This window comes from Bombyx mandarina, chromosome 17 (genome assembly GCF_030267445.1).
Source record: "Bombyx mandarina strain Sakado chromosome 17, ASM3026744v2".
Lineage (NCBI taxonomy): Eukaryota > Metazoa > Arthropoda > Insecta > Lepidoptera > Bombycidae > Bombyx > Bombyx mandarina.
In genome coordinates this window covers 6,389,296-6,415,169 of record NC_143223.1, presented here as the reverse complement: position 1 = coordinate 6,415,169, position 25,874 = coordinate 6,389,296, and the positions used below count along the sequence as shown (strand labels likewise).

The following is a 25,874-nucleotide window of genomic DNA, read 5'->3' as shown; positions in this document are numbered from 1 at the left end:
TCCATTGAGGACAAACATTGTGACACGAGATTTATATATATTAAGATTGCTGTTCGTTAGTCTCGCTAAAACTCGAGAACGGCTGGACCGATTTAGCTAATTTTGGTCTTGAATTATTTGTGGAAGTCCAGAGAAGGATTAAAAGGTAGATAAATATGAAAATGCACGAAATTAAATAAAAATAACAATTTTGTTTTTCCTTTGATGTGTCCTCCGTCGGGCGGGTTCCTTTTGCTTGTTTTAAGTTTATTGTAGACAAAAGTTTAGGTCTTTTATTTCTCGATTGGGGCACTAAGAACTCTGCCGGGTCATCTAGTACCTAATACTTATTTCTCTGTATGTTTTTGGATGTATGGATGTTTCGCAACCTACAAAAGTATTTGGATTTAAAAAATATATATTTTATAGAATATTTTATTCCCAAGGAGCAATCAATCCAATTTTTATTTAGTAAATAAAAATTGATAATAGAATTGTCGAAAATTCATTTTCTATTTGTTTCGCGGATTTTTCGCAAGCAACGTTTGCTGTAATTCTGGAGGTGTTAATATCTTAAAATTTGTACTGGCGATCCTCATTTAGTTACATTGTTTCGATATAAGTATCGAGATGGATGGATTCAAGTTGTTATTGAGTTACGTTAAACAAACAATATTTTGAAACCATTCCTTGAACGTTATTAGGCCTTGTGTTGACTGATATTTTTGATTGTCTCATAAACGAGTCAAATTTAGATACAGCCGATAAATATAACGAAACAAACATTTTCAGGAAAGTGTATAGGTACTTTAAGTTCTTCTTGAACACTATTTCGTGCAGTGAAATTAATGTTTCAGAGTGCGATACATAATTATGTTCTATAGTGACATTCGTTGTGGGAAAGGGACAGCGAATGCATTTAATCCCCGCTAAAAAAAATCCGATTTTATCAACTTCGGGTACACGTTTTCCATCTGATTATATTCTTCAGCAATTAGCAAAGCTTTTCGGTTGCATTAAAATAAAAATAGGCAGTCAACCCGATTGTATTAATTGTTACCACAAGCGAATTTGTTTGTCTCGCGATCGTAAAAATAACTAAGAATAAGAAAAATAACATTGATGAAACTAACATTTTATGATCGGCACACCGCTACCCCATCTAACATAGTATCCGCAAAAGGAAATCAACAGGACAGGCAACATATAAATTGCGCATTTTGAGAACCTAACATGTAGTAAGTCCGTTATGGAAATCAATAGACTATCACAGCGTGAATTGAGACTTGGACTCGAAGTCGTGGTCTTGCATTTGATTGCACAACGGCTGTCCCAACAGTCACACCGGAGCACGTATTGTAAATTAAAAAGACTATCCCAGAGACCTGAATTACAAAAAACGAAGCAAGACAGTCGGATAAAGCGATTTCTGTATGCATGATGCAAAAATAGATCAGTATAGTGATTTTTTTTAGAATACAGCTATGTTTTACTAAAAAGAAACTCGCATAACATTATTCACCGTAACTATGAATCGACTAGAGCGGCTCTCTCGGCTATTCGCACGTAAAACTCGCGAATTCGATTTGTTGGCCCACAGAGCGCTATTGAGCGAAAACATTTTTATTAAAATTGAATAAGCAGCGCGGGAGTTGAAACAAAAATAACGCTGCCGCTCGGGAATCGTTCTCTCAGTTTCAAAACGGGGATACTCCGGATGACTCGACTGCTGCTACAGAATTAAAATAAAAAAGAACTTTAAAACGGCAGTATAAGTTAGTGTTTTCATTGAATGGGCGATGTGTTAACTGTGAGTTGTAACTAGTTGGTGAAAAATGTTCAACAGTACTACATCGTACCGCGGCGGATCGGGCTACTCTCCAAAGAATGACACGAAAATAAGTATAGGTAAGTATTAGGGAGGTTTCGTTAGTGAATTTACTCTAATAATATTATCTTTTAACTTTCGAATTCTTGTTTTAATTCACTGAAGTACTCTAGTTATTTTAGATAAAGAAAATTTAAAGAAAAAATATTATTGTATTAAATAAATAAATAAGCCTTTATTGCTGTTAGAGTTTAACTTATTTAACTAAACATAAAACTATAACAATAGAGGTAAGAAAATTATAAAATTAACTTACACTAAAACATATCTCGGCGTTCGGTTTATCTCTCCTCTTAACAGCTTGTCTTTCGACAAAGGCCTCCTCTAAGAATTTCCATTTGCTTCTGTCCTTTGCTGTACGTAACCATTCTGGCCCAGCTAGTTGCTTCAAGTCGTCTTCCCATCGCTTTGGCTGTCTTTCTCTAGTTCTTCTGTTTTCTCTAGTTTACCATTCCGTTATAATTCTGGTCCATTTCTCTTTCTTTTCTCTCTTCACATGTCCCGTCCAGCGCCATTTTAATTTTCTGCATATTGATTGAACTTTTCCAAATTTAGTCTCTCCTTTGATCTTTTTTAGTTCTATTTTATCCCTTCTTCTTACTCCCAATACGCTTCTCTCTATCCCATTCTGACATATATTCAATTTATTTTGTTGCTTTTCATTATTGTATTAAAAGTATTTTATATATTTGTGACAATTACCGCAAATAAATCACAGGTTAACTAACCTGACTGTGACCTTGTTCAGTGAAGATTGAAGAAGACGTAATTGATTTAACGCAATTAGTTATTGGAAATTTAAAGCCTTATAAAGAGTATCTCAGAAAATACTATCACTGATATATAACCTCGTTTAATGTTAACTTTATATTATGTATTTAGCTGCTTCTATATTTAATACGTGGAATTCTTTGGGAACAGCAAAAATTAAAGCAAATACATTTTTTATTCGGAACTGAACATTTCACGATTCATTGAGCGTATCCGTAGAGACCGCAATTCAATTTGTATTTTTGAAACAAGCCGCTTCGTAATAAGCCTGTAATTTACTTGTAAAACATTACGTTACCTCTTCGCTTTTCATAAAATGTGGACGATTTTTTTTTTATTAATTTTTAATGAATTATGAGTAAAATAAATAAAGAGTAAGTAATTTTGTTTCAATATGTGGTTAAGGTAATGTAGTAAGATAATTATTAAATTGTTTTTTATATACTTTTAAACTTCTATGATCATCAATCAGAACAGAGGTTGTTAAGAAACAATAAGAAGCTGCTAAAATTAAGATTTTTTTAACTTAGCAAAAAAAGGGTTCCTGTTTTGAAAAGTTGTTTTTTTATAAATTGGTACAGTTATCTGAAATTATTATGTAATTAGGAAGAGAAACAGAAAAGAAAATTACAAATCTTCCATTTGTGTTTTTCATTGTCATTATATTATTTCCAAATTTCGAATCTTCACAGATTCCGTATAGTAATAATCATTAACAAAAAAAAAACATTTTATCATTTTCAAATCTCTAAAATACCTTTAATTTAGCTTTACAATGCATAACAACAGAGAAATAAAACAGCTGCATGATATAACTTAAATGCAAAATAGTAGCTAGGAAGCTTTTATTATGAAAGCTCAAAGCAAGTTTCATCTTTCAGAGCTCTCCCGACGTCGGAGATTAGTACCCTTTCCCAAGTTTTTATAACGTTTTTAGTTTTTATTAAGATTATAAGACAATCTCTGGTCGTAAAGATTTTTACGATGAATTTTTGGTCACACGTCGAGAATTTAAGTACATTTAATACTAGCCAAACTGTTTATATTCTATAACAGCAAAACCATTAAATTTTAATGATATTACATTTTAGAATCAGTGTATTTATTTGTTCCTAGCTCCCATATTATATTTGCCGTATTTGGCACAGAAACGTTTGAATTACCTCAGTGTTTCGTCCTGGAAAAACTTCTGAAAAACACGGCACCTATTTAAAATTGTTATTTATTATTATATTATAATATTATTATTGTATTCTTCGATCATCTACTCAGCTTTCATTATCGAAATTGATATCGCCGAAGTTTCTATTTTGGCCGTGAAGCAATCACTTTCTCAGAGCTTACAATTACTGTATATCCACCCATCCATCCGTATCCATTCATCTATGGTCATCCGTAAGGCATATGCGACATGCCCACTGCCATTTTTTCTAAGCTAAGACTTTTTCTATGTAGGTTAGATTAGTTCTTTTCATCATTCATTTTGTATTTCATCTTGAATATACATACATACAACATGAACATACAAATCTAATCCCCGAGTGCCAAATTATCTCTACATGTTTTGAGACATTCAAAACATTTAGAGGTAGGTATTCATTTCGGTAGCTGCTCAACATCAGACAAATGTAAGGTTTCCGACAATCTACGTTCATAAAAAAGTCATTATTATTGGAATGACCAAAGGTAAGTGCCAAATACCCAATAACCCATATATTCTCAAAACAATATGCAATAACTCCGATATAAAGTGTCTTCGTAAATCACGCGTACTATGTATGAGACACAAGATTGTAAAACATTTCCACGACTTCTACATCAAAGTTCCAGCTATTTCGAGGAATGATAAAAATCATAATTTATGTGATCGTGCCACGCAAAATCCTGTTTATACAATAGATTGTGTATAATTATCGCTGCAGTGATCACACAGTTTGCTGTTTTTTGACACAAGTAAATACGTGGGCGAAGTCTGAATTGCAATTTTGAATAAATTAATTTTAAAACATTTTTATCGTGTCTTATTTTTATTGTATTATGTCACAGATTAGGAACTAAACCATGTTTTTGTTCGTGAAACAACTTCGTATAATGTACGTCACACGCTTAATCTTAAATTGTGTTCATAATTATTTTGAATATGTATTCAGACGATTTTTCCAATTTGTTTACGAAATCGGCTTAATTTATGTTTATTAGCAAATCATTTCCATTGCATGTAAACACTGTAACCAAGAGATAAAATCAATGAGTTTCTGTAGCTATTAAGACTTTCCATAGAGCTCTAATATAAAATGTCATTACGAATTTTTTAAATTGTGATATCGTCAGTTGTAAATACGAATCCCTCTCGTATTTTTTGCGTAGTAAAATACTCAGAAGGATATTTAGACTTATCATTTATCAGTCAATAAAGAATGAGTCATGCCGTATTTTGTGGATGGAGACAGACAATTTCTATCCAGGGCGAAGGATAGTATGCAAAAAAGCTAACAATTTGTATTCAAGCTATATCGTTAGGAATGATATAGGGCAATGAGGAAACGTTGGTGTACCATACACAATGCAACGAAGTTTTTTTAACATACTATATCTTGGTAGTTACAAACAAGAATGATAAAATGTATGAACAAGAGTGAAACACATAGTCCTAAAGTATGAGCACGCTGAAGGCTTACTGGTAATAGAGCGTCTTGTGAGACGCCTATTTCTGCCGTGGAGTAGCAATGCGTTTCAATTTTAAGAGTAGGGCAGTAGTTGTACTAAAAATTGAGATTTAGAATTCATGTCTCAACGTGGGAGACGGTATTTACGTTGTGGATGGCTATGGGCTCTGGAATTGACCTTATATATATTTTGTGGATGAAAATACTTCTTTAACAATGTTTATATTGTAAAATTAATTGTCTTCAAATTTTTTTGTGAAATTACCGATTAAATTCTAAAATAATAAAAAAAGATGTGTGGTGTCGTGGGACACCGGATAGGAACGAAGTTCTTTATTATAAAAATATCAATTTTAAGTTCTATTCGAAGTATAAAGAAAATTAAACTGGAGGTTTCGCAACAACCCACGGTGCGAGCTTATTGTGGTACACTGCATTCACGGTTGTTTGCTTATGAGTTAGTGTATTGCGCAAACGAACGCTATGAAATCGTGGTTAATGAATGATAAAAAAAAATATTTTTTGTACGTTATTACAAAGTTAAGTCGTACACTGTGTGCATTACTATTATAATAAAAATCTTACGTTACGGACGTTTTTTCCCGGTTAGGGTACCCCTCCGCATCGTCCCATAAGGAACTTCGTTTCAAAAAAACCTGCTACTAAAAATACTGAAAAAGAGTATCATTCTAGTACAAATATAAACCGACGAGCGTCCTATATATTGACACTACATACTTAGAACGAATCGAACCGCATGAATCTATAAATATTCAGGTGATTACACATTGTAAATATACTAAATAACGTTTTGCTTATAAATGTCGAATCTGCTGAGATATAATAATAAAATATCAAGGAGCCATACACGGCACCTGCACTGAACTGTTGCAATGAACTTTCCCCGGATTATATTCATGAGCGCCGGAGCCAGAAAATTATCAGCCGAGCGAGAAATTAAAGTAGCCGTGAACGGCATAAAATTAACTGAGTCTCCTCCTTGCTAAAGTCTTAAAGGTGTCGACGGATTTCCCCCTCACGTAATAACTCATTCCGTGCAGTCAGATTTGCACACCTAATTAAATTAAAACTTATTAGTGATTTAACACTGATAGGATCATAGCGACCTTTGTGTGGGCGCAATGGTTTGTAAAATAATTTGAGAGATCCCTAGCTAGCTACTAAAGTGGAATCTTTTGTGGCTTCTTACCCGATATGAAATGTTGTACGCGTTATCTATCAGATCGATGGTTCTAATTAGAAACACTGATATTGTTGTTATTTATACTAATATTATAAAGAGGAAAGGTTTTTTTTATATTGCTTAGATGTGTGGACGAGCTCACAGCCCACCTGGTGTTAAGTGGTTACTGGAGCCCATAGACATCTACAACGTAAATGCGCCACACACCTTGAAATATAGTTCTAAGGTCTCAGTATAGTCACAACGGCTGCCCCACCCTTCAAACCGAAACGCATTACTGCTGCACGGCAGAAATAGGAAGGGTGGTGGTACCTACCCGTGCGGACTCACAAGAGGACCTACCACCAGTAAGCTTAATACTTAAAGCAATTAAATAATAATAGTTTTAATTAGTATTTGAAATAAAGTTTTTATTCAATTTTGCTAACAATATTTGTATTCAATTATTTTGAATACGTGATAAAGCCTCTGGCGATAGAAATATTTTGCTAGTTAATTATGACGTAAAATTTATTAATACAGTAAAGAAAAACATGAAAATTCTTTTGCAACTAAGATTCGTATAACAGAGATTTCACTAAGCGGTAGTTGCTGTTGTCTGGCTCTCACATATTAAATTCTATGGACCGCGTTGCGTTCATACTACGCTCGGTAATGTGAACTGCTCTCGGATTCGTGCTCTTTGGATAACAAAATAGCGACGGATATTCCGGGCACGAAACACAACAATGTGTTTATTTAGCTACTTATTTCATATTTCTGTAAATTTTGTGTTGTTCAACTGTCTTTGGGAATTGCAGTATAGATCCGAGTAGATTATGTGAAAAAACACATGATATAAAAACATTTTTTCGCAGATTTATCATGAAATTTATGTCTCAACCGCCATAATAGCGGTGATTGATTCTACATTTGTCCTAAAGTTTTTTTATAACAAGGCAAAGACAAGAGAATACAGAAAATTTAAGATAATTATTACGTTCAGGGTTCATCATAGTTGACAATTTGTAGACAATATTAATACTTTTTTAAGCGCGTGTGAACTTTAGGCCTCATTATTAAGTCTTGAAGAAACAATCTTTCATTGTAATCAAACATAATTGTATAACATTCACTTCAAGCCTTTATGTTTTACGTAACTTTTCTAGCTTGAAATAAGATTAGGGTAGGAAATAATGACTTTGGCTAACAAGTTATCTTAGAACTTGTTTAAATTAAAATAAAAAATTGTATTAATTTTCATTCACAATAAGAGAGGTTTATTGTTTGCAAAGATTTCTAATAGCTTGTGCCACGGAACGTCTTATCTCCCCACGTCCCCCCACCTTATCACTCAGTCCTCTTTATTGCGATAGTCAGAGACTTTGTAAAGATCGCAATTGTATTCAAACCTGCTTTCTTTTAGTTCAAGGTATTACCTTAAGCGGAATAAATTAGAACAAGAGTTCTTTTTAAGATTAGACCAACCATCTACATATTAATACGTGAAGCAAAAACTTTGTATCGCTTTTTACGAAAATTGCGCTGACGGAGGAGTATGAAATTTTCCACACTTATAGATATTATAGAGAAGAAGTGCACAATGCTAATATTTTTTTTAAATAATGCATAAAAGATACATTAAATCAATAAAGAAAACATTACACACACTACCATGTATTTGACACAGACTCACCCGCATGCATACTATTTGTTTATTCTCAAACTTTTCTTTGCAGGCTGTCAGTTATAATCTGTCAAATTGAGAATAGATTAAATACTGTTTTCTCTTTATTAATATTAATTTGTCTAAAGTGTAGTCTTGAAGAAATCTGTGATTAAAGAAGTATAATAAATAGTCCTTGACAATAGAATCATAATAGTGTACAAACTTATAATTTCCGTTAGTTATAGTCGAATTTCGACTACCAGGGGACCACTAGTTTTATTTATTTTACAAAATAATTTGTTTTTTATAGGTTTCGGATCAACTAAGCCCATTCTTAGTTACAGATCTTTTAAATCGGTAGAGGCATGTCTATGCCCGTGTGTAAACAGTAACTAAGCCTAATTTCCTATAATGGGTTCTTTTTGTTGTACTAGCAAAAGCCGAATATCAATGACGACATAATCTTATTATAATGTCACTAAAACCCATAATTCATCTAACGAAGGACTTGTTATCAAACTTGCACCACAGCATAAGGATTTGTCAGAGACGTACTAAGGTGTGCTTGTTATTACAGTTTGTTTGGCAGATAGGACCGCGGTCGTTAGTCTGGCGAGACTCAAACGGCTTTATCTGTACTGATTGGGGACCTTTTTGCAAATTTCGAATTGCCAGACAAAGGCTGCGAGGATGAAGTGATCGTCATTCCAACATTACGTATAAAGTTGAGCGGAGCCGTTCATTATCGTGAGCATTTGATCGCGGTTTCGAATTATCATTAAAATAAATTCATCTGTATCAAATATAACTAAAATTGTACTTCGGAATTGTTACTTTTATTATAGTGGAAAAAACTTAATACCAATTTTAAAGAATTCGTGTATTACCAAAATTGGAAGCAATGTATTGTCGCTTCACTCCACACTGGCCCACTGGGTTACAAGGGAATTTACTTCCTGGCTTATGTTGTCAATTATTTAAGAGTTTCACGGGATAAACCCATATTTTTGTATTTCTAATACAGAACCACTGTTTGTAATCAACGGACGTTTCACATCTTATTACATTCTTGAGAAAAGATACAACTTGACCTATTACGAAGATTGATATCTGACCGGGATATTTCAATTTCTAAATAATCTCTACCGACTTATTAAAATGAATACAATTACATTTTCGGCATGCGTATTTCGGCTTTCACGAAAACATTACCTCGGGCGTGCTTGTTAGGAAACCTTTCAGTAATAAGGGTAATTAGAGCCATTCCGCAAATAATATTAAGCCATTCAGAAATTATATATGGGATTCAATTAGTAGGTAATTGAAATATACAATCTAAACCTGTGTTGTGATTTTGTTGAGTCTTTTTGTTAGTAACAACTATTGCTGTATAATATTTAACTAAATAATTGCAATTCAAAATATGCTTCGAGAAAAGGATTTGTTTTAGTATTTATTTAATTCTTCATTTATCATAGTTATTTTATCATACGTGTTGATAATATGACGAACTGTCATTGGACCTGATGAAGTTGCTACAAGAACACAGGGCAACAACGGTTTTGTAAAGCTTATAAAAAAACAATAAAACATGGAGGCCAATTCCTTGCATCATTTTTTATCGTTAGTATTTAATTTTAATGCATATACATGTATTTAAAAAAAAAAACATTTTTATTTGTTAAGCTTAGGAGCAATTCGCTTTCGATGAGCAACGCGCCGCCCTCGTTGCGGTCATAGGAGAGGACCTCTCGCTGCCGCGCGTCGTGGCTACGATGCTCGGCAGCGACGCGTCCTGGAAGGCGATGCTCGACTTCTGCGAGTCCACCATCTCGCAGAAGGAGGCGGCGGAGCGAGAGAGGGAGAGCTCTTCCCTTTCCGCACCGATCCGTCGCCGTCGAGCCGGGGGCCGGAGGCGGGAATATGCCCGCACGTCCCGGCCCCTGTAGGTGGCGGCCTCCCCCCGGTGAAGGTCAAGGGGCGACCTGAGGGGGTGAGGCCGCGCGGCGCGCTACCAGCACTCTAGCGCGCTGCCGTGGAGTGAATAGAGCGACCGGTCGACGGTGTATCGCGTCCCGACCCGGCAGGCTGGTTCTGGTCCAGCGGGGTATTCCGGGACACCAGCGGCACCGTCTGGGCGGCCCGACGGGCTGCCGTACCGAGACGGCCGACGTTTCAGAGCCTTCGATTCGCCTCGAAGGCTCCGTCGGCTGGGCGTCCTTGGGGTGAGCCGCGCCGTCTGGTTGTAGTGTTGACCGCGGTAGCCCCCCTACCTCATCCGGGTTCTGACCTCGGAGGGGATCGGACGTCGGGTGTAAGAGTGCAGGGGAGTCGTTTAGTGGGTGGGCTCTAAAATCCTTGGGCCCGCGGTCTGCTCACAACACCATGCAGATCGTTGAGTCTCACATACCCCGCGCGCCCCTTTTGCGCGGGGACCTCGTAGGAGGTTCGGCCCTCTACCCGAAAAAAAAAAAAAAAAAAAAAAAAGGAGCAATTCGCTGTGGTTGGCATGGGGATAAACCAGTTATTAACTGCTCAATTGTAATTGCTATATATTATAACTATTCTTTTCTACATCCATAACTAACACATCATCTTCGAAGTTCTAAAGGGACCCACGTCACCGCTCAACGTTTTAGATAAACGTTACGACCTAGATACCTCCATCACGGCATACGTCAAAATTCAAATGAAAGCTTCCAACGAGGACGGCCCATCAAAATGTCGTTTGGCAACATATAAAGATTTGGATACATTAAAAAGATCTATGTTTGCGATCGATTCGGATATGATGCGGGCATAAAACAAAATTGGAAGTAATAAAACTGTAATACCTGGTGCTGCGGCTGTGGCATAACGTATTTCAGGAGCCCGAGCTGGGGCCATAAAAACTTTAAACTCAAACATCCGCGATGATTATTTAGGTAAATTTCAGTGAAACAAAGACGCGAATAACGAATTCTGAGTGTTGAGTCTTGCCGAATTAGTTACGAATGAGTTTCTGGATTTGGACGGACAACATTTTAACTAAGAAGGCCATATATTTAAAGAGAGAGAGAGAAAGAGAGAGAGAATACACTTTATTGCACACCAACACAATTTACTTTATAAAAAAACAGTCAAAAAGCACATACATTTGTACGATAGGCGGTCTTATCGCTAAAAGCGATCTCTTCAAGGCAACCGTATATTTAATAGCTTGGTAAGCAATATTATGTTTTTTCTTTTCAGCCATTCAACTAATTGAGAGCTGAAAGATTTGGTTGAAGAGTGAATTATATTGTAGCTGCCTCATTTTTCAAATCAGAACGTATGATTGCTTCGCAATAAAAATCTTCATCTATCATTTGTAAAAGCCTCTGTAACAAAACTTACATTTACCTATCAAGATTATAATATATGGTTATTCTTAAACCGTTCTTACAAATTAAACTTCGCAGATCATAAATACGAAGGGACGACTGAATTTTAATTGAATCTAGTTTACGACCTCAATGATCATACATATAGATCGCTAAACGCGTTTTCAGTGGCCCATCTGTAACCGTTAGATTCACAGAGACGGCATAGCTATACCCACGGCCCTACTTCCCAGGTTTATATATCGTTAGGTGCTCACTCGAGCATTATTCCCAATCCGAATGAATCGTTTTATTATGTGAATCTACCTTTTTTCGCTGTCTCACTGCTGCATATGTAAATAATGTAACAACACGCAACGTATGTGTTTTTACAGGCTGATTCTTGATTTGCATATCTCCACGAGAATTTCCTTTCAGATTTCTTGGGGTTGGTGAAAATAAAAACTCCAAATCTACTTTCATTTTCTCTTTGTTTAGGATTTTTTACTACCGATGATTTTTTATCATTGCTATTTTACTTGAAAGAACAAAGTTAATATATCTATGTAAAAATTACGTATTAAGATTTCATAGATAAATAAAATTATATTTAAAAAAAGTAAAATCTGGCCCTCCAGATAGACAATTTAAGGGGCTATATTTATTCTTTCAATTTCATTATATTCATTTGAAAAAAAAAGCTTAAAGATAAAGCTCACAAAATCCTGAATCTGATATCAATTACTTATGTGTGAGTTTTATTCGTGAAGCATTTCAGTGTTCCGGAATTTGATTTTATGTTGCAGGAATGGTGGTGGCATTCGCGATATTATGTGTTATGATGTCTTCGGGCTCCAAAAACACCTAACAGCAGGTGGGCTAGGAACTCATTTAATAAGGAACTAAAAAACCACTTTCATTAAAATCTCAGTGCAATTCGTTCTACTTAAGTAATCATTTGCATTATTTAATTGAGAGTTTAAAGCTGATTTATGGAAATGACGTCTCACAGTCTATGTCTGTATAAAACAATTCCTTTTTAAACATTAATTTATTATTAACCTTTCTATTTGGAATCGAGTAATTAAATCAGATAATTATTTATTAAAACGGACGTTAAACAGTTTTAGCGTAATTCCGCTTCTTTATGCCCATGCTATGTATTAGTGAACGTCCCGAAATAGGGAACAGTTCGCTGTTTATAGGAGACAGTTCAGCGTTGAAATTAAAAACTCGTTTATTTGCTATTGAATCTTGCTGAAGTTTGGGTTTGTGCAAAATATCCGATTTTTGGGGATTTTATTCATAACTAGCTCACCCGGCAGACTTCGTAGTGCCTCAATCGATAAATAAAAGACCTATAATTTTGTATAAAATAAACTTACAACAAAAGGAATCCGACGGACGGGGGACACATCAAAGGAAAAACAAAATTTGTTATTTTTATTTAATTCCGAGCTTTTTGGATATTTATCTACCTTTTAAACCTTCTCTGGATTTCCACCAATAATTTAAGACCAAAATTAGCCAAATCGGTCCAGCTGTTCTCGAATTTTAGCGATACTAACGAACAGCAATTAATTTGGTATATATAGATAGATAGATGATCAATGACTTGTGTTGATTCGTGATGTTGTAAGTCGGCACGTATAGTTAAAACTATTATGTATATGGGTTTTGTCGTGTTATATTATTTCATACAATCATAATGGTACAATTCAATGAACACTACGTTATTTCTCAATCCGGATGGTATCATTTAACTTTTGATGTCTGTGAGTTCTAGTAATCACTTGTGCCATCACCTGTATCAGTAAGCTTGCTTGCCTGTCCCTAATATTAAAAAAAACAGTGATTAAAATGAATTCATCCACCAAGGGATTCCGAATCATAGCATTCATGAAATTATTGCATATCGCACATCAGTCAGGAAACTCTCTAGAGAGATAAACAACGATTGTAAATTTAATAACCACATATCACGGGTTTCGCAGATACAATTACTGGAATATTAAACACGGGTTATGCGGACGACGTAATCCTAGTTGGGCTTGTGCTATTTAAAATATCATATTTCACTGTCTGTGACCTGTTTGTGTTTAATTAGCATACATTAATTGGTGTTAATTTACACTCACAACATAATGATACAATTTAATAATTCTTGTAGGTCATTTTATCATTTTTTTATTGCTTTAGATGCGGATTTTAACCCGACGGGATCGCAGACGTCTTTTTTTAATGGTGACCGAAGTTCATAATTGTAATTATTATGTGAAGTCTCTACTATAAGACACGAGATTCAAACCTCAATTGGACTAGATCAAGACTGTCCGAGACCTCAAACTGAAACCCATAATAACCGCTTCATAGCAGACTTAAGCCGGATCGTGTAACTTACACTTGGGTGCTCTCAATATGATTATTAATTCGTTTATAAAAACGTCTTGAATACAGAATTTCGTCGAGAACTAGCGACTATTACTCAAAAATAGGTTGATTTTTTAGTTTCCTGCGATCTGTCGTTTGTAAGTAATAAAAAGTTGTACGAAGAGGCGTGTGCGTAACACGTAAATGAAATTTGATTGATTGATTTAACAATGATTATACTAGTTCCTGTCTAGAGGAATGTCTAGCTTTCCGCTTATAGGTCGTGGGTGATAGCCGGGGCTAGTCCTAGTTGAATCGACTTAAAGGTCGTCGTTTCATATCACAAAGATAGCAAGATTTATTATAATTAATTATTTGATATTATAATTTAAAAGCTTCCTCAAACTAATACAGCCTACAGTAATAGTATATATGTAGCTACATCTATTACCTAAAATAAGTTAATGACATCCCACTAGTAATGTTATAAACGTGAAAGTTTGTAGGAATGTGTAGTTGTATGTTTGTTAATCTTTCACACAAAAACTACTAGAAGGATTTTGATGAAATTTCACAATAATGTAGATTACACATCAGAATAACACGTAGGTTATCTATATATGTATATAAAAATTAATTGCTGTTCGTTAGTCTCGCTAAAACTCGAGAACGGCTAGACCGATTTGGCTAATTTTGGTCTTGAATTATTTGTAGAAGTCCACAGAAGGTTTAAAAGGTAGTTAAATATGAAAATGCTTGGAGTTCAATAGAAATAACAATTTTGTTTTCCCTTTGATGTGTCCCCCGTCGGACGAATTCCTTTTATTATAGTTTAGGTCTTTTATTTTTCGATTGAGGCACTACGAAGTCTGCCGGGTCAGCTATAACTTATAAAGATATAGTGTGTATACCCAAAATATAATGATTAGTGTCACGTAAGTAAGAAAAAATCTTCCATCTGCGAGCTATTCTGGCCAAAATACTGAACAATAAACACAATAAGAACTTACAATTTATTTCTGACGCACATTTGGTAGTAATAAATTGATCCTGATGTCAAAATACTTTTATTGCATCAAGTATTTAAAGTAGATATACTTTGTCTTTTACAATTCATAATTTGGACAAATATTTGAATAACTATGACTATAAACAACCGAGTGTGCGATATTATCTATACTAATATTATAAAGAGGAAAGATTTGTTTGTTTGTATTGAATAGGCTCCGAAACTACTGAACCGATTTGAAAATTTCTTTCACTGTTTGGAAGCTTCACTATTCTCGAGTGACATAGGCTATAATCTTTTTTGAAAAAAATTCGGGATCCTTGCTAAAACTCCAATAATGTAACCCAAGGTGTAAAAAAATTACCTAAAATATTCTTTACATCGCATGCCCTGTGAAAATTATTGATGATAGCATATGTCTAACTATTATAGTTATGCCGCAATAAGCGTTCTTTTATTTAAAAAAAATAAAACAACGTCAAATATCGTTGAAATTTTTGTTAAAGACCCGAGCGGAGCTGGAGCGGGCCGCTAGTGAAAGATAAAAATCAATAACGTGATAATAAAAAGATCAATAATATATTAGTTCCCGAAGCGTAACGAGGGCGGGTCCCTATAATCAAATATCATTTCTTCTACTCGTGACGTTTATTTATTTAATTATTGTCTGTTTTTGAAATTCGGCCCCAAATTATACAGAAAATCTTTTTGGCTTTGTTTACTTTGATCGTCTCAACGATTATTTGGTTAGTGAACGTATACAGCACCACGGGATCCGATTTCAAAATAAGGTCATAGTCAGTTTTTTGCCAAACCTTTGTTTTTAGGGGTTGGGTGTACGTGTTTTTTTTTACTTGTGTTACGAGTCGCCGGTATGAAATTAATTAAGTTGGATTCGAACACCGGCTCAGTTGCATCGCTCGATACACATACACCAGGCGTCGTATCCTTTAGACCACGACTATTCCTTAAAAGGCGACGACTGTTGATTAAAAGATATAGGTAACAAATTTTATATTATGTTTCTGTCTCCTCAATCTCTTTTAATTTTTTTTTTGTTGCTTACATTTGAGGACGAGCTCACGGTCCATCGGTTTTTAGGCGGTTACCGAAGCCCATAGACATATACAACGTAAATGCGGCCACCGGCCTCGAGACTTGAGTTGTAAGGTCTCACTTTTAGCAGTACAGCGGCTGTCTCACCCTTCAAAACGCATTATTGCTTTACGGCAGAAATAGGCAGGATGGTGGTACCTACCCGTGCGGACTCACAAAACGTCCTACTACCAGTAAAAACTACTGTTCCTAGCTATCTATTTCGTAATTTCGGTTCATGACGATCGTATCCTTAGTTTCTTTCCTTAACGAACTCTTCTTTTAATTCCTACTTTAAGTAATGGCGTTAAGGTATATTGTGAGTAATCATACTTATATGTTTGATACAAAAATCGAGCATATTTTTGATGGGTTGCGTAATAGCGTTTCGATCTAAAAGGGTAAAATCCCGTTATTCCAATAGAATTGAGACCAAAGGCGATGCCGTTAACTCTGTTGTGTTTACGGGCTCTTGCAGCTCATATAACCGTCTAAACATATATGTACATATCGTGTTCTCGTCTGCCTTTCTTGCTAAAACACACATGATGTCTTCAGTAAACATCTCTATTGCATCATCATCATCATCATCATCATCAACAGCCCACAGTCGTCCACTGCTGGACATAGGCCTCTCCCAATCCACACCACTGAGCCCGGTCTGCGGCTCTCCTCATCCACTTCTTATAACTTAGCGATTTATATAAACTTGTTTCCTTCCAATAATTGCTGAGATTTCGAGTTTTATATTAATTTTATGTTGTTTAAAATTTATTATTTGGTTAATAATGCAATTGACGTTTTGAAGAAAGAAAAACAAAAGTTTTATTTTCAAAAAAAATGAACATTAGTAACACTAAAGTTCGTCAACAGCAACTAAGCAAGAACAAATTCATAAATGGAATAGAAAATGGCATTTAACTGTTTCATCTTTTTGTGTATAGATTTAATTATTTTTCTTAGATAATTCATTTAGATTAACAATACTTTAGATTTAATTCATAAGTTAATGTAATACTCAATTTGAAGAACATAAACTGAACAGAAATTCGAATACATCTGTAAGCTACACTCAATATCTAATAAAGCTAAGATAAGCTAATCGAAACCTATTCACTGGATGGAAACGTCGAGCAGCAAGTTAAAAAATAAAATTTACATCCCTTCAACCGGTTTTAGTTCTACAAAAGATATTATGCAAAGGACACTATTCTACCACCGTTGCTATGGCGACAAAAAATTGTAATCCTTAATACAAAGAGCTCTCTGGAACTACTCGTTTCTCACATTTCATTTGATATCAATCACGGCTTACAGTGTCTCGGCCATTCTCGGTTGTGTTCGGCCAAGTTCGGAGCAATTGTTCGTTGCGACTGTACACCAGTGTAGACCGTACGCTACGGAGGTCGCACGTGACGTAGCGTTCCGTAGCCTCGTAGTGAGAACCTTCGATGATATTAGATGAAGCGAGTTTACACCAACTATTTTAGTGAGAAAGGTTTTGTGAAAAAATCGTGTTATGTTTGTGGTTTTTTGATTCGAGGATCGATAGTATTTGCTCTCGTTTTTTAACATTTATTGTATGGTAAGTGAATAATAGAGTATATAATATTTTTTTTTTTTTTTTCGACTACGGAAACTATTGTCGTTCTTTACCTATTTTTTCACAGGATAATTTATTTGTAGGTGACGTAAGAACAAGTTGTTGTGGGTTGACATTTGACGTGGATCTTTTTTTGATCAGACTTTTCTTTTTGTTTTTTAATGCGACATTTAGTAATATTTCGCATTACTTTCGTAGCAAAAGAATTAAACATTATTCCATATGTTTGTAAATGTAAATACTGAATGAAAAATATTTAAAATACTAACTAATGAAACCGGCCCGGTGGAAATACGCATTAGATAATTTGTAAATTCTAAACTATAATTTTCGAGGTTTAATTTCCGGCATTTTTCACTGAAATCAAATTAACGTAAATTTAAACGAAATTATAAATCATTAATCCATCAAATCTTAAAATAGGAATAGGTAATTAATTAAAATTAATACGTAGTAGGGAATATAATTTTAATATTTGCAGTTGCAACAATCCATTGTTGCGATGAACCTCCACGAATGACCAAAGTTTTATTAATAAAACTCCCTTAGAGTAATATGTAAATGATTATAGATCCAAATTATATGATCTCAATATTAGAAGTAGCTTTTTCTGAAGCTTTAATTGGTTTTTAGATGAAATGTTTCACTAATTTTTATTTATTGTAAAAACTATTCAATATTTGGTTGCACATGTTGTAAAGTGGCAACCAATCTACCAACCTCAGTAGCTTCACCTTGAGATGTAGACAGATATATTTTTATTGTTTTACCTGCAGAAAAGCTGTAACATACTTAGGTTTGATAGACACTTATAGTGTAAATGATTATTTTTTTTACTATATGATGTTATTTCTTCAATGTGATATCTGATAGATACTCCTAGGTATTATTTAAAGCTAAAGTTTGGTCATATAGCTCAAAACGCGGACACGGGGCGGCTTACTTGTTAGACCACGGACGTCTTAGTAATCTAGGATGCGTATTCAATAATGTCTGCTGCACTGCACCACGCGTCATGGTATTAAAGTTCACCCACGCAATCTGTAACTGTTATATTTACGTATTAACTCTTCTCCCAGGGGGTCCAAAGAAAATCGTGGTACTTTTAGTGACATAATAAAGACCCTGTTCACAAACGCTCAACTTTTACGGTTGGACGGCTTAAAAGTAATCTAGGATGCGTATTCAAGAATATCTGCTCCACTGCACCACGCGTCATGGTATTAAAGTTCACCCACGCAATCTGTAACTGTTATATTTACGTATTAACTCTTCTCCCAGGGGTCCAAAGAAAATCGTGGTACTTTTACTGACATAATAAAGACCCTGTTCACAAACGCTCAACTTTTACGGTTGGACGGCTTAAAAGTAATCTAGGATGCGTATTCAAGAATATCTGCTCCACTGCACCACGCGTCATGGTATTAAAGTTCACCCACGCAATCTGTAACTGTTATATTTACGTATTAACTCTTCTCCCAGGGGGTCCAAAGAAAATCGTGGTACTTTTAGTGACATAATAAAGACCCTGTTCACAAACGCTCAACTTTTACGGTTGGACGGCTTAAAAGTAATCTAGGATGCGTATTCAAGAATATCTGCTCCACTGCACCACGCGTCATGGTATTAAAGTTCACCCACGCAATCTGTAACTGTTATATTTACGTATTAACTCTTCTCCCACGGGGTCCAAAGAAAATCGTGGTACTTTTAGTGACATAATAAAGACCCTGTTCACAAACGCTCAACTTTTACGGTTGGACGGCTTAAAAGTAATCTAGGATGCGTATTCAAGAATGTCTGCTGCACTGCACTACGCGTCATGGTATTAAAGCTCACCCACGCAATCTGTAACTCTTATATTTACGTATTAACTCTTCTCCCAGGGGGTCCAAAGAAAATCGTGGTACTTTTAGTGACATAATAAAGACCCTGTTCACAAACGCTCAACTTTTACGGTTTTAGTACATTCATTTGAATTAGATTGCCTATACAGTTTGGCCAAGGGGCTTTTAGGAGAATTTTATTATTGGCCGAGTTCAAAAAAAATCAAGAGGTTTTATGTTTTACCTCTGGAATTATTTTTTTATGGAGAACCAATTTTCACCTATATCACCAGTAATTATTGATTTATTCATAATAATGCATATTCAATTGAATTCGACTATATATATTGATGATGGTTTTATTACTTGTGACTGTAAAATGTACAAAAGAACATGTAGGAACATTTTAAATAGCATCGTAGTAATTTGTAGTGGCCTCACTATTCTAATTATGTATTATGTACTGACGATATTTTATGATATATAGGTACAATGGAACTCTTCAATAAACGACAGCAAATATGCCGTGATCCAGCAATCACATGCATATGTGTTGTTTATAATTTTTAGTTAACTTTTTGGTTTTAGATACCTTTTTTTTTAAGTTACTTACTGTTGGACCTCTTGTGAGTCCGCGCGGGTAGGTACCACCGCCCTGCCTATTTCTGTGGTGAAGCAGTAATGCGTTTCGGTTTGAAGGGTGGAGAAGCCGTTGTAACTATACTGAGACCTTAGAACTTTCATCTCAACCCACTCAAAGTGGGTGGCGCATTTACGTTGTAGATGTCTATGGGCTCCAGTAACCACTTAACACCAGGTGGGCTATGAGCTCGTCCATCCATCTAAGCAATATATAAAAAAAAAGTTGGATTTTTTTTTTGTTAATTTTATCGTTATTTTACAGCTTTTTGGACTGCTCTTTCAGCCTTAGATATCTATAGGTATACAATCTCCAATTTAATGACTTTTTTATTATGGTAAATTAACTAGCATTCCTAGTAATGTCGATGTTATATGTACCTTATCCAAAAAAATATTCGTAGATTTCTGGTGTCTTTATTATTTTAATTTTATTTAATAATATCATCAGACGAAAATAAATACACCGCTTAAATATATTTTATTACTTTATATTTCAAAACTAAAGAAAGTTCAAATCGGTTAAAATAGACAAGCCGTGCAGCAGTCTTGAATTTTTTACATGATATGTTAATAAGAGTAAGTAAGTTAATTAGAACTCATACACATTTTTTTTATTGCTTAGTTGAGTGGACAAGCTCACCTGGTGTTAAGTGGTTACTGGAATCCATAGACGTCTTCAACGTAAATGCGCCTCCCAACTTGAGATATAAGTTCTAAGGTCTCAACTATACTTACAATGGCTGCCCCACCTTTCAAACCGAAACGAATTGCTACTTCACGGCAGAAATAGGCAGGGGTGGTGGTACATACCCGTGCGGACTCACAAGAGGTCTACTACCAGTAATTACGCAAATTATAATTTTGCAGGTTTTGATTTTTATTACACGATCTTTATTGATTTTTATTACACATCTATTCTTTGTATGCATTCACTATATTATAAGTGTTCATAAACATATAAATAGGGCATTGTTGTATTTTAACTGTAAGGCCGTAGCGCTAAACATCCCTTAAATTTCTAGAATATCCTAGACAACCTAAAATCAGGGCTCTCTCTTGGGCCGAAGGTATTCGAGTCCCCAACCGCAAGCATCCAAGGTAACTTGAGTAGTAAGTTTTAGTTTCCAAATAATTCAAATAGGGTCGTTCAGTATTCGGACAGCAAGGAATTTACGGGTTATATATGTATATATTATTATGTATGTATGTATGTATGCTATAAATAAACCGATAGTAAATTATGGGACTGCATTATGTATATGTGTAAATTGTTCCGTGCTTAAGGAATTGTGTATTAATTTTAGTCGATGGCAGTTATAGTGTCTAGATAACATACATTATCGGAATTCTTAGATTTTAATGTCACGCATTAGTAATGCAGTCCAATTTAGAAAGTGCGATAGCACTGGTAGGACCTCTTATGAGTCCGCGCGGGTAGGTACCACCACCCTGTCTATTTCTGCCGTGAAGCAATAATGCGTTTCGGTTTGAAGGGTGGGGCAGCCGTTGTAACTATACTTGAGACCTATGAACTTATATGTTAAGGTGGGTGGCGCATTTATGTCGTAGATGTCTATGGGCTCTAGTAACCACTTAACAACAGGTGGGCTGTGAGCTCGTCTACCCATTTATGCAATAAATAAAAAATAAAAACTTCAAGTCATCTTGGCGACAAAGGTGCTACTATATCGGGATTTAAATCCCATAGTTACAAATACTTTCTAAGGAAATAAAAATTTTGCACGTGTTCACGAACTTTTACAATCTAGGGATAGTGTTGTAGTATGATCAAGTAAGCTTGCAAATTTATAAGCCTGGGTAATGATTGGTGGTAGAGAGTGCAGTGAACCGCAATTGTGAATTCAATACTACTACCGCGACTCTACCCTTCTTGTAGAGCAGCATTATCATGTAAAACTATAGAATTCGGTAAACTTTTACTCGTATATGTATGAGTGTGTGTGAGTGTGTGTGCATAAACCCATCTCGTGCAAGAGAATTAATTTTATGCAAGTGAGGCTTTGATCTCATAAATCAAGTTGAAAGACAACGTTGTAGTATAAAGGCGTTCTTGGGTGTGCTCATCTATATATTTGCATTAATAATTAATTCAAACAATGAGGAGTATATTTTGTTGTGTTCTAAAGAAATTTTAAAACGACGGATGAGTCCGTAGGCGATGGCTTTGGCTGTGCCTCAAGCATTGCTGATGTCGATGATCGACGCTGACAACTTACCATGAGATAGGGCGTAGGCTCGTCTCGTGCAAAGGCAAAACATTTTTTGCTTTTGTCTTTTATTTTGTTGTGTAGGTGACTGGACCATGTCACGCTCCTTTTGGTTTTAAGTGGCCCATGACATGAAAATGAGAATGGTGCTGTCCACCTTAAGACATGAGGTCAAATTTGTAATTATCTTGTGTAACTGATATGGGACTCTCAAAGGAATGTCAGAAGCTACAATTGTTTCACGTCAGAAACATCTAGCACAGCTACCAGTGAAGGTTTACATTCAGTCCCGCTACAACTATCAAAGCCTTAAGTGTCAAAATGAAAATAAACAATTAAAACAACTAGAGGTCCTGCAGTAGTCGAAATTCGACTATAATTAATTGGAATTGTAAGTTTGTACACTACGAGTACTATGATTGTATTTTATACTTCTATAATCACAAATTTCGCCAAGACTACACTATAAAAATATTAACAAAGACAAACAATATTTAATTTATTCTCAATTTGACAACAGACGTCAAGAATAAAAGTTTGACAATAAATAGTATGCATGCATGTGTGCGTCAAGTACATGGTATGTAGTGTGTTTAATGTTTTCTTTATTGATTTAATGTATTTTTTATGTATAATTTTAAAAAAATATTAGCATTGAGCACTTCTTCTCTATATTCTCTATAAGTGTGAAAAATTTCATACTCCTCCGTCCGCACAATTTTCGTAAAAAGGGATACAAAGTTTTTGCTTCGCGTATTAATATATAGATAATTTGAATCTTCTTTTGTTTAATTACAACAAAATTGATTACGTATTCCGTTAATTTATTGAGAACATTAACAATGAGTGGTAATTAAAATACATTTTAAATAAGTTTAATTAAATTTTCTTCTGTCAACGCAATAAATTTTAATTGGGTTCATTGGGTAAAATTAATACAGGACTTGTGAGTTGAAATTGTTATTTCTTAATCCGTTAGCTGCCTATTGGGATTGGGTCATTGAAGTAAATACAACCTTAAAAATAAGCGCGTTTACAAATGCATTTGGCAAATAGAGTATATTTTATACAAAGTTTCTGAATGTTAAGTTAGTTAAGTCTAGATAGATTCAAACAAGTTTTTCTTATTTATTGATGTAATATAATATGTAGCTGGGTAATTTCGGAAACCTTAAATTAATAATTTCACCCAATTCGAGTACTGAACTGAATAAATGAAATACGTACTCAACATAATATGTTCACGATTGACTTCCACGGTGAAGGAATATCATCGTGTAATAAAAATGAAACCCGCAAAATTATAATTTGCGTAATTACTGGTGGTAGGACCTCTTGTGAGTCCGCGCGGGTAGGTGCTACCGCCCTGCTTATTTCTGCCGTGAAGCAGTAATGCGTTTCGGTTTGAAGGGTGGGGCAGCCGTTGTAACTATACTTGAGACCTTAGAACTTATATCTCAAGGTGGGTGGCGTATTTACGTTGTAGATGTCTATGGGCTCCAGCAACCACATAACACCGGGTGGGCTGTGAGCTCGTCCACCTATCTAAGCAATAAAAAAAAAGAAGAATCTAATGTTTTTTGCGTCAACAAAGAAGATGGGTATTAGCTATTGCAAAACGGGTATGTGATGTATGTATGTACATGTTTTCCGGTAACCACATAACACCAGGGGTGCGGTGAGCTCATCCACCCATCGAAGCAATAAAAAAAGAGAATTGATCGACGTCTTAATTGCCTTATAATCATATTCTTAATGATTAAGAGAGTTATTCATATGTATAATGACTATCCCATCCTTCAAATTACAGTTCAATGCAGCAGAGTTTATCCTTATGTCTGAACATAAAGTAGCAGTGAGTTTGGTTAAACAGCTATGCTAATAAAACATATATTTAATGTATAATCATTATCGTTTTTGGCTCTGTAGTCCTATTCGACCCATGGCCTACTAGAACAATATTTTTCTTTTGTTTTTCAGCTAAATAACGTTTTAGTTACTTGCTATAACATCTTTCATTTTATACTCCTATTAACATCATCTAACCCAGTGATTCTCAACTTTTTTTTTGTTGCGGCACATATTTAACGATTTCAAAATTTGGCGGCACACAAAAAAAAAAGATAAAAATAATTATTTACTTATTACAACACACTGCATAAATAGTTTATCAAAAAATTTTAATATACGAAATAAACTAATAATTAATAAATAATAATATAATAATAATAAATATACTATAATTTTTTTTTGTGGATTTAAATATAATATATTTATGTTTAAAATATTTTTCTTTTAAAATGATATAATTTAATAATATTAACATTATATATTCGCAAAATTTGGCGGCACACTTTTGAAATTTGGCGGCACACAAAAGTGCCGCGGATCAGTGGTTGAGAATCACTGATCTAACCACTTAGCGATCGCACGTCCTCGGATTCTTTAGCTGTCTTTCTGACTCCACAGAATCATTTTTATGACTGCTTAATGGTCCATCCACTTTACACGATTGCCCTTTAATGCATTTTGCAATGCGCCAAAAATTCATATATTATGAACTTTATTTTTCTTTATTGCTTAGATGGGAGGACGAACTCACACAGCCTACCTGGTGCTAAGGTGATTACTGGAGCCCATAGACATCTACAACGTAAATGCGCCACCCACCTTGAGATATAAGTTATAAGGTCTCAGTATAGTTACAATGGTAGCCCCACCCTTCAAACCGAAACGCATTACTGCCTCACGGCAGAAATAGGCAAGGTGCCAATATGCCATATGCCACCACCCTGCCTATTTCTGCCTACCCTTGCGGACTCATAAGAGGTCCTAAGACCAGTAATTGTGAAAATTATAATTTTGCGGGTTTGATTTTTATTACACGATGTTATTCCTTCAACGTGTTCTTGAAGATCAGCAGAGTGTTTTGATCTTCTTTGCTAAATGCTTCCAATCCAATCGCTATCAGAACGATTTTCTGTTCGAGTTAATAACTACGTTCGATATCTCGCACGTTTCATACCGGTTTACTAGAATAGCCTCCCGGATGTGTAATATCCGTGAAATATGCGTTTGACCACACACAAAGCAAAATACCAAACTCTGTTTGCAGAGAGCTTCGAAATATTTCAATACCGTGAAAGTGTACTTTATTTTTTAATCAAAACGAGTGTGAATCATTTCTATACGAATGAAAAATATTTACTAGAATCATTTTACATGGGTATAGTATATGTATGTAGAATAGGGATCGCAGCGTATAAAATAAAACTTTCACTGTTCCAAAATCTTCTGTTATAATAATAATTTAGAAATTAATTTACACTTTCATTACGCCTTGCTCTTTTTTTTTAACCGTCTTCGCCATCTTCCTTTTCTCTGTCATTCTCTTCTCCCTTTCTTTCCGTTTTCTCTCACTCACATCTTAACGCTCCGTTCCACACTCTTTTCACACGTTCCGTTCTTACCAATCCTAGATGTATTATATGTTTACCATATTCTTAGCACATCGAATGCTCTCAAGCTCCAATAGAAACTTCCGCGCAAGAAAATTGTAATGCTATAACCAGTCAGTTTTGATACTATTTTTACTTAAGATCGT

General features: G+C 35.0%; 1 protein-coding gene across 2 annotated transcripts in view; it reads left to right on the top strand.

Moving 5' to 3' along the window:
* Nucleotides 1-1,688: 1,688 nt before the first annotated feature.
* stg1 (stargazin-like protein) overlaps nucleotides 1,689-25,874 on the top strand; it is a 76,714-nt gene continuing 52,528 nt past the window's right edge. The window contains exon 1 of one of the 2 annotated variants that reach the window (XM_089734338.1): nucleotides 1,689-1,887. In XM_089734338.1, coding sequence (XP_089590464.1) covers nucleotides 1,815-1,887 — 73 coding nt within the window. In that variant the 5' untranslated portion in view covers nucleotides 1,689-1,814. Of the gene's footprint in view, nucleotides 1,888-17,335; nucleotides 17,557-25,874 lie in introns of those variants that run through there. The other variant, XM_028188229.2, reaches the window with a different exon arrangement.